Source organism: Musa acuminata, unplaced genomic scaffold (assembly GCF_036884655.1).
Source record: "Musa acuminata AAA Group cultivar baxijiao unplaced genomic scaffold, Cavendish_Baxijiao_AAA HiC_scaffold_1137, whole genome shotgun sequence".
Taxonomy (NCBI): Eukaryota; Viridiplantae; Streptophyta; class Magnoliopsida; order Zingiberales; family Musaceae; genus Musa; species Musa acuminata.
This window is the reverse complement of record NW_027021349.1, coordinates 373,362-383,576: the sequence shown is the minus strand read 5'-3', so window position 1 is coordinate 383,576 and position 10,215 is coordinate 373,362. Positions and strand designations below refer to the sequence as shown.

At 45.2% G+C, this 10,215-nt stretch overlaps 1 protein-coding gene across 3 annotated transcripts; it reads right to left on the bottom strand.

Annotated features, from left to right (window-relative positions):
- Positions 1-1,974: 1,974 nt before the first annotated feature.
- LOC135671003 (BEL1-like homeodomain protein 2) lies at positions 1,975-7,816 on the bottom strand. Of its 3 annotated transcripts, none has more exons than XM_065178826.1 (6): positions 7,458-7,816; positions 6,026-6,228; positions 4,362-5,767; positions 2,562-2,920; positions 2,415-2,475; positions 1,975-2,304 (listed from the first exon to the last, which is right to left on the bottom strand). In XM_065178826.1, exons 3-6 carry the CDS (start codon positions 5,634-5,636, stop codon positions 2,218-2,220), a joined length of 1,782 nt encoding a protein of 593 aa, XP_065034898.1. In that variant the 5' UTR covers positions 5,637-5,767; positions 6,026-6,228; positions 7,458-7,816; the 3' UTR covers positions 1,975-2,217. The 3 variants fall into 3 exon arrangements, with proteins under 3 accessions (XP_065034898.1, XP_065034897.1, XP_065034899.1); XM_065178825.1 differs by having other exon boundaries at positions 4,362-5,780; positions 7,458-7,815; XM_065178827.1 differs by lacking the exon at positions 6,026-6,228 and having other exon boundaries at positions 4,362-5,780.
- Positions 7,817-10,215: the final 2,399 nt, after the last annotated feature.

Genomic DNA, 10,215 nt, shown 5'->3' with positions numbered 1-10,215 from the left:
GGTTGGGTTAGAAGCTAACCGCGGTTCAAAAAAGCTCTGTTAACTGACGGCGTTTCGGTTCCGTAGCGTAAGCGGCATCGGGGATGACGGAGGCGGTGTCAAGCGAACGGTAGGACACGTGGAGCGAGAAGACGGCTCCGTCAGGCGTGCGGTTGTCCCTGCAGGAGACAAGCCCTTCTTCATCACCCACGACAGGCGGGTCCCACAGTTTCCACTAACCACGAGGAAGGTGAGTGATTCGGGCGCCGAATCGCAGAGCTCGAATGGAATTATTCGTGTCCATCATTAATGGTGGTTTGTACGGTCCAGATCGGACTTGGGGCCACGAGATCGACTGTCGAGATAAGTCGGTGGGAGAGTGTTATTACTCTTATACCCTTGCATGATAAAGATTTCGGAGTCAGACCGTGTCACGTGACCCCTCGCTTCATCATTGGACTCGGTCGCTTCCCGCATTTGACTTCCTCCGGCTCACGGGAAAGGCGTAGTCCAACGAAGACCGTCCGATTCGAATCACGCGGCTACCGAGCGGCGTACCTCGTTCGAGGATGGTGGGTCCCTTGCGGTCCTTCGGTTTGGTGGGTGGTCACGCGAGCCCCGCCGCGTGGGCTTGTGCTGCGATGGCGCCATTAGTGCGGTCGGGGGGGGAAGCGGGTCCGCAAAGGCGGAACTCCACCCCGGCCACAGTCGCCTCCTCCGTGCTCCTGCTCCGCCGGCACGGCGCAACATGTCCGAGCGAGGCAGAGAAAGAGACGGAACGCGTGGGTCCGACCCACTGTGATCCCCTGGAACTCCAATCACACAGCACGACGCGCACGCGCGTCATCGCTTCTCCCCGGATGCTCGTATAATCCATCTAGGTTACGACGATGTTCCGGAGCAGGAAGTAGACGCTGGGAGTCACATGATGTACTCACTCGTCTCCGAGAAGATTGACGTGGTCAAAGGGAAGAGACGGTGGGTCACGTTACTTGTACGTGAACGAACCCAAGTGGTGATTTGGGTGGAGACATCGATGGGAAGAGGAACAGCGGTGGGACGGGCCGGTGACGGAGGAAAAGAGGAGCAGCCACGTGAAGGGGGTAGCGTAGGGGGATGCCATATGCATGCAGGACGTACGACTTCGTCCCACGCGGCCGCCCATCACAAGATCTTCACTGTACGTGTCCCTCGATCCCCGAACACATCTACGATTAGATTCTTGTCTCGCTCGCCGTCTAGATTAGATTTCACGCGACAGCTCGGATGTATCGATATGTGTGGTCGTGCAGGGAATCCAGTTGGTCAACTCACCGGTCGATCGATGAGCCGTAGGACACGAACGAACGATGGTTTGCCCATAGCAAAGGAACAGCAGATATCGAAGAGACTGAGATGGACAGAAAGGAAAAGTGGGTAAACCCATCGATCGCAAGCATTAATGCGGCTCTGACGTGCCGAAACAGGAAATGTTCGCTTAGAAGTCTCATGCAGAACGGCGCATCCATGAGCTGTAGTACTATTATCCTGAGGACCTAATCTGTGCGGTCACAGTGTGAGATGGTGTGGTGCAGAGGTACGTAGCACTTCTGGGCCATGCAGAACACTCTTCGTTACATTGTTTCTCATCCATTTTTCTCTCGAAATATTCGCTGAGCCATCAGTACTACAAATGCCAGTCTGTTGTTGTCGACAGCAGTGGTTGAAGAGTTCTTGTCGCCCGCGTATCTTATCCCACTTCTTCTGGTGACACAGTGCAGCGAGGCATCCGAAACAAGTCTCTTTAATGGTACATCGACAGTTCTTATGTGTTGTAATCGAATTGAATGGTTTGGTCGCCTACTCCCAACAGATGACAATCGCATGATTCGGTAGCCTTGTTTTGTTACATACAACAGAGGCTTCCTAATCATCAACCCACTGCTCTTCTCAGCTGGCACAGACAGAGAGAGAGAGAGAGAGAGAGAGAGAGAGAGAGGATATTGCTGCAGAAGCTGTCGTTTCACGTTTTCTGCAACTCGATTTATTTTGGACCCTTGCATTTCCACCCAAAGGATTGATGTCCTGATGACCAAATTAAACATTGCAACATCCTTATACATAATCTTGACGAGATACTAATCAAAACATGACCTCTCGGTCGCCCGGCATGAGTCGTTCATTTAACCGGCATGGAACCTCTCTGGCTGGCAAGATCTCTGTGGCTTCAGCTTTCACCATCCGATCCTCCGTCGCGTCTCATTGCTTTTTATTAAGCTCGGCATACATTTCCTCTATCATCGGTTTCCAGAGTCGGACGCGAGCATTTATGAACCAATTGGAAACCTAGCATCAAAAGCGAGAATTAGCTTCGTTACAGTTAAGACACAACCTGCATTCATGGGATGCATACAAAATGCAGAGGACCAAGAATCAACCATGGTTAATCGTCGTACCTGGCTCCTGGTCAAACCACTTTTTATCGCGAGCACATGCTTATCGTTGTCTTTCGGGTACCTGAGATCGTTCAAACATTTGCCGATAATTTTTACGACAAGATCGATGCGGAAACACCAGACCAGTGAAACTGAAAAACAACTCACGGGTGCAGAAAGTTCTCGAACATCCATGCCCGTAGAACGGAGACTGATTTCTCAGGCAAACCCCTTTGGGGTCTCCAAGATTGATGATCGCTCTTTCTTAGCTGCTGCAAAGCCCATTGCTTCTGCAGTAATGAAGATTCAAAGCTCCTCTCTTTTTCCTTCATGGGTTCCGTGCTTGGTTGCTGAGAAATGAAAAGAATCTGACTGGTAATCCTCTTTCTCAGGCTTTTATAGAGGGCCGAAATGGTACGCAACGCAAAGCGAGCATGGGTTTCGGAGGTGCCGGACTGGGATATGCAAATGAAGGATGTTATCACATTCTGGATCTGGTCTAAGCAGCGATTGTAACCGTGATCAACCTACAGTTTCAAGAAAAAGATCATAACAATCAATCATTGACTACACGTACAAAAAAGTTCATCAAAGAAGCTACCAAAGCTTAACTATCTTTGACAATGTTCGATCACATGCGGATAAGTTCCATAAAAGAAGCTACCGAAACTATTATTAACAACCTTTGTAGCAAAGGGTCCAGACGACTTAGCGGGCATAAAAGGCTCAAAATGAGTCTTAAAAACAGGCATGAAAAGGTTGAGAGACTTCTTAGTAATGTTCTTTCGTGTGTTACTTGCTGTTTGCAATGGCTTTGTCTTTTGTTTGCACAATCTGAAGTGGGCAAGCCGGTTATCGGCTACTGTCTCTAGATCATGAAAACAACAAAGTAATGCTCATAGTTTGCTCGAAAAACTAGACTTCGTTTAGATAGCTCGATAAGAAAATATAGATAAACGACTGATAAGGCACGGATTCATATGTAAAAAGCAGTTGAGACACGATGGATGATGCCAGCAGAGAGGAACTTGTCACTGCAGTGCTTGCTTACCATGCGTCCTTGTGACTTGTACATGAACTGACACGATGCCAGCTTCGATACAGCTACTCAATTTAGTACCAAAAAGATGATGGAATACTATCCATGAAACTTTTTGAGTTTACATGACACCGAAGAGCAGCTTCCTATATGCATCAACTTAAAAACAGCATAAGAGGTTAGCTAGCCTCACAGCCTCTCTCAATTGTCTTATGGGCTTCATAGCAGGGCCCCATAATTTCATTGCACACCTCATCGAGTAATTGAGATAAAACTTATATAATAGATGCAAAGCGATGTAAGTGGATCAGTGGAAAACCTGATGCAAAGTGCTACTGTCTTTGAAGGTTCATTTTCTTATGCTGAACAATGACGCTCCTAGTTTAACTTCATTGAACCAATGATAGCAATCAGAGAGAGTATCTGATTGTGGAGCTGAAACCTACTATTCTTACAAGATTAGTTTCATATGTAAGTGTGAGTCCATGAAAAGCATTCATGTTGAAACTCACAGGATACGGTACATAAAATACTAGGATAAACATTATTCAACACCTGGGCATCCGTAAATTTGCTACACAGGAGCATCGTCAGTTTGCGATTAAGAGGAAAAAAAACAGGATCGAGTTATATGTCATTCCTATGTAAGAAATTCATATGAAAATGTAAAGAACAGATTGTTGAATGCAAATGATAACCAAGATATTTCAGAATAAAGATAAGGAAGCCTAATATGGCACTCCATCAAACCAATGTGCGAAAATTTTATGCAAGTAACTAATTAAACTATGCCAAGTATTTATCATTCCAAACTATGCAGCTGCACGCAAGCTGCAGAACTCGAAAAATGAAAATCTCAATGACTGCTAGAAATTAAATAAATGGACCATCAAATTTAAAAAAAAATGTATTTATGAAGTTTCACTTACCAACTGAAGCATTGATAGCAGCTCAGTTTTCTTCCTATTGGCTTCCTGGAACTTTTGGGAATCCATACCGGCGAGGGGTTCAGTGTCCCCAAATGAAAGCAGCAGTTCTCCTGAAACAGATATCGGAAGCTCTCTTACGGTGGAGCAGCTTGAAGAAATAGACATCTTCTCATCTGGCGAATCATCTACCCTTTGAAGATCTTCTACTGCATAGGTTGCAATTTCAGAAAGAACTTCTTCGACTGCTTGGAGATATTTTGATCCTAACAGCATATGGGATAACTGAACAAGACTACAACCTTGGTAAAAAGAAGGCTTCTCAGTACAAGGAATAGTTTCTCTTTGCGTCATTCCCGAACGAAAATCTTGAACGGGGTTTTGGATAGCATGATTGCAAGCTTGTAATTCAGTAGGTGGGCGAACACTGTCAGCTGATGCAACTTGAGTTACAGCAGAGCAGCTTAATTCAGAACATTGATCACCATTATTCCCCATGTCCGTGACAGAGGGCTGGCAGGAGCCAAGACTTAGGGACAGCTCGCTACCTGGAGCTCGAGCGGTATCACCACATGGATGGTTGAAGTTCCAATTTGATTCATATTCATAAAAATTCCAACCAGGCTGTGAGCTTCCTGTCACATGATAAGATGGGCGAACCACACTAAATGTTTTACTTAGAAGCACCTGATGGTCGAGCAATTCGTTCTGATTCCACATACAACCAATAGTGCCATTTTTGGGCGCAAGAAGACTGAGATCATGTTGTGTCCCAAAATTACAGTGTGGTGATGCTGAAAGTGAAGAATTGTGGCTATTGTGGATGTCAGTGGAAGCAGGAACGGTCATCTCCTCGGATGGCAAATCTAAAGTGGAAGCAGTACCAACCTTGATGATATTTTCCACCAAATAATTGGTGGAAGAGTACAGGTTAGCAACCGAAGCGGCCGATAGGGAAGTTTCTGGGAGATGCTCATGCAGGCCAACATTTCCGATGGGACCATTCACTGAATCGTTGCCGATCCGAGGAATATTTCTAGAAAATGAAACGTCACTACATGCCATAACACCACTTTTTGTCAAGTAGATACTATCAATTGCTTCTTCTTGCAACGTAGAAACCATCGGATTTCCAGCCAATATTTGCCTGTTGCTGTTGTGATCTGGTAAGCCTGACTGTCCAAGAGGACCTGAGAGCATGTATGATGATACTGGATCAACAATCATATGACCATGATTAAATATTGGTAGTGAGCCATTGAAAACATCATTCTCCATTGCGGTGCAAGCTGCTGAATTGCTGTCTCAAGAAGCTACCGATGGACCGCTTGATATGCGAAAATTATTATATTGAAGTTCAGATGCCACTTCGGTCTGCAGTAAGGACCCTTTGACTTGTCAACCCAGCCCTACTTAGAATCACTGTCAAACACAATATTTCAAAGAAATACAACATAGGAAGCAAGTTAATTGTATTCTTCTAAAACCAACGGTGAAGGTGTCTGGAAACATGACTTGAAGATGGATGCAGATTTCATATGGCATAACCTTCTTACGTAACAGATGGTTGCATTCATAGACATACACATCTTGGTAATAATCACTTCTTCTAACGAGTTAAAGAGCTTTGACACAAGAAATAAGAGTGAGCATACAAAAAAGCTTACATCCACTGAATCCTCATCATGTCTTTGAACGTCTTTCGTCACCAACAGGATGCACCCGAAGACGACAGATAAAAAGTGAAAATGACTGCTTCTATCTTCAAACAACAAAGAAAATGGCTGCTTCTATCTTTGGAGATTAAACATAAAACAGGAAAGAGAAAACGACTGCTTCTATCTTCAAACAGTAGATAAAAAGTGATGATCTGAAATGGAATGTGTTATTATTATAAATCAGTGATGATAAAACATGGGAACTAATTCACAAACATCAAAGCACATTCAGGGTCAAGATACATGTTAAAATATAAAATAGAATTAGCAATGTGATGAACTGCTCAGTAATGCAACAAAATTGCATCATTACATTCCTTGTATGATTTTACTATGACCGTTAAATATTTATAACCAGCACAATTAAGTTCCATCAGTAAGAGCATTGCTAAACAAAATTTAGATCAATGTAGATTCAGTCAGTCTGTCGACCGAAACGAGTGGGCATCGCGAGTTGTCATTGTAACTCGATAATGAAATCGACATGGACAAGAAGAACTAATAACAGTCAATATAAATGAAAATCTGATTTTAATGGTATTAAATTCCTGAATCCCCTGGAGATCAAGCTCCAAGGTTTGGACGAAGACAAATTAAATAGAAGCTTAATTTATTCCATCAATCTTCGGCTAGCTGAAATGGTTGCCATCACCTTGCTCAAGAATCTCCTTAAGATCCAGACAAGGGCTCATGGTTTGTTTCTCCTGAACATACAGGGAACTAGTTAACTACAACACTAAAGACATTAAGCTCTATACTCGGGTACAACCTCTGTTGGGCTAAAGCCTGCCGTACCAGATCTACACATGTACCTGAACTCACTCTTCAGATGGAAACCATGCATTCGAACTAAATGTGAAGGCAGGGTTAAGAGTTTCTCAGATAATAGCCAAAAAGAGAATTTAATGGACCATTCCAGCGTCCAACAAGCACTGGAGCCGCAAGGAACGTCGTGCTTAATGGTTCAGAGTGAGTAATCCCTGTATCCGTAGGTCTATCTAATGGTGTGTTCTTGGATTATCAATTGCTCCAGTGAGAGTAGAACCAACTCCATGCCTAGAACAGACACCATCCGAGATGAAGAAAATGTAGTTGCTTCAAGAAGGTAATAGATGTGGTGGTTTATAACTTCATACGATGCAAGTAGAAAACAATACAGAGAGCAGAGCTTTAAAGGAACAACGAGAAGTCAAAACGAACAAAGGTTTAAGCGAAACAAGGTGGAGGAGAAGAGAAGTCAAACACACTACAACGCAGAAGCTAATAGAAAATTTGATCCGTCGGTGCATGAAAGGAACAAAAGACATGGTTTTTCCCAGATTCGTAAGCAAAGAATAAGAGTTCATACGGCATAAACAATTAAAGCACCATGAGAACCAACCTCACTCAACAGTCACCAAAAGCACAGACATAGGTTGTCCCCTCTTCCCTGAACCCTGAGCAAAAGCTGGAGCACCAGAGCCGAGAAGGAAATCAGGCCTGATATCTCGCCCCACTGTTTTCCCGAGCTCACAGGAGCAGAGCTCTTCTTCGGCCTAAAAAAGGAAGTGGGTGATTTCCTTATAGAATGCCTACAAGACATGGCCTTCTCTCATCACTACTCAAGAACAAGCAAGAAAACAATGGGGGTACAGAGTTCATCAGGCATCCATCCTTTTCAAGACCACTTATGGTAGGTCTTCGTTCGTGGAGTGATCAGAGAATTGGGTTTTCACCAAGCACAAAATCCAAAAACAATGGGTCCCAGAGCCAAAGAAGAATCATGCCCTCCCTCCCTCTCCTAGAGAGCAAATGGCCAAAGGCTATGGTTACATTAAGTAGGATTCTCTGTGGTGTGATCAGAGAAGTGTGGTTTTCCCTGGCTTGACAGTACAAGCGCAGAAGATTTAAAAAAGCATGAGGGTCCTTTGGTCGAACAAGTGGCTTGCAAATCATCATCTTTTCCCCCCCAACCTCCAGCAACAACAAACAATAACAGCAAAGGAAAATCCAAGTTAGTGTGACAGGAGAAGCTCCATTAGAGTCACTTTTATCATGCCCATTCACCTGTCCTATGATTGAGGGGATAGGTTTCTTCGAGGCTGAACATGAAGACAATCATTCCTCCGCCGATTCATTCTCCAAGTGCAAGGTTTAATATGATGTTTTTGTTTTAGTCTTCCTTCACTTTCTCTCCCTTTTTCACCCACCAAAACCTGTTTCCTCTTTTCACCGAGCTCAGAAAACCCCAACCAGACGCCAAAAGATGAGTTTCTTCTTTCTTCGCTTAACGCTGGTCCAGAAAGTGGGGAAGCAGCTCTGAGGGAGTCAGGATCCCATAAGCTTTGGCAGCGAAGGTACATACGCGTCATCAATCAAGGCCATGCAACCAAAAAAATAATAATAAAGGCCAAGAGGAGATGGTAGAGGCATTGATGAGGAGGAAAAAAACAAGGTTTTGAGGGAGGAGGAGGAGCAGCAGCAGTGCCACTTTGTGCAGGCTTTCGAGGCCCCACCGTCCCTCCTCCTCTCTCTCTCTCTCTGTCTCTCTCTCTCCTAATCTCCGTTGTCCTCCCCCTCTCCATCTGCTTCTCACTGCAATGATAGTGGCAACCAAATAATCTGAAACCCTGCGCAGGACCTCTGCTCCTGGCAGCTGTTCTCAGAGGCAACGAGTACTCTGCCTTTAAGCCCACTGTTTTTTTTGCTTGAACAGGCATTACTTGCGACGGAGAAGAGAGAGAGAGAGAGAGGAGCTCCTTTCTTGGTTACAGTAGACGAAGCGCATGTATTGGGAAGGAAGAGGACAACATGATGTCAGCCAAATCTAGTGGGGAGATTTCTGACAGATTTAATGCGTCCCAAAACATGCAGTTGCTCATTCACCTGACCTTCAATAATGCTTCGGAAACAAAACTCTGAGACACAGATAACGCTATGGTCGTCTACCATCCTCTTCCACTGTTCGACACAAGAAGAAAACAGCAGCACTGCGTCGCAGGCAATGATCCAAAACCGAGCGAGTTCTTGGTAAAGGAAGAAAAGGCAAGGGGGCCAGCTTTTCTGAGCTCAAGCTGATAGGGTGCAGGTCTTTATTGAACCACATGTCCTTGTACGCAAGCACATGCAGTGCACCACCAGAAGCAGCAGCAGTAGCAGCTCCCCTCCACCGCCCTCGGCCATGAATGAATTAAATGAAGCAGCCGCAGGCCCCCCCGTCGATGGGCTCCCGCTCGGTACGACATATGTGAACCTCACATGATTGAGAACGGAGATATCATTCGATCTCCCCGATTGTGGATATGCAAATCGGAGGTCACTCTGACTTATCATTGCAGGAAGCATGGATTGCGTGATTCCGATCGCCATTAAACAAGATTGGTTTTGGCTTCCCCTGTTCCAACAGGATCAAAAAGCCTTTCGACTGCAGTTTGCAAGCCGCCCCCTCCCCGGACAACAGCATCGCGAAGAACAAGAAAACAAAAGCGATGCCCATTATTCTACAGCAAGATGAGTGGAGTCGCTGCAGAGCACTGTGCACTTAATTATGCAAAAGACAAGACAGAGGACAGAGTTCCATAGAATAATGGGCGTCTAACAGCTTCATGATGGAGCATACGACAATGGTACAAACATGATTTTGAGGGTTGAAATGGCTCAGAACAAAACGTTGGCTCCACAGTTAATTTGCCTTTCCGGTAACATTTGGGAAACCTTTTACTGCCCAACATCTTTCTCATCTCTCCTGAGGCTCTTGTCACGTTGCGATCGATCGCTGGTGATAGCTTTTCCGCCGGTTTCATCAGCATGCGGCTTTTGTCACGTCGTTCACCGGAATAAATGTTGAGGTAACAATTCACACCTAACATTGTGCTACGATCGATTCCGCCCAAAAGGCTGAGAATGTGCACGCGTTGGGTTTCATGTGTTCACCAAATCCGAGTCTGAGTCGAAGCTAACCATTCTTGATTTGCTGTGATCTCAAAGTGCAAATTTGGCCATCGGGAGCACCGGTTGTTTGGGTTCATTACGCGCTGGCGAAGCTTCGGCAACCAGGAGTGCCTCGGTTGCAGAAAGCAGTGTCGTCGATCAGGTCAGGAGAGAGGCCTGTGCTGTGCTCGTGAAGAAACCCAAAACTGTGCACTGATTTGTGGGCGAGC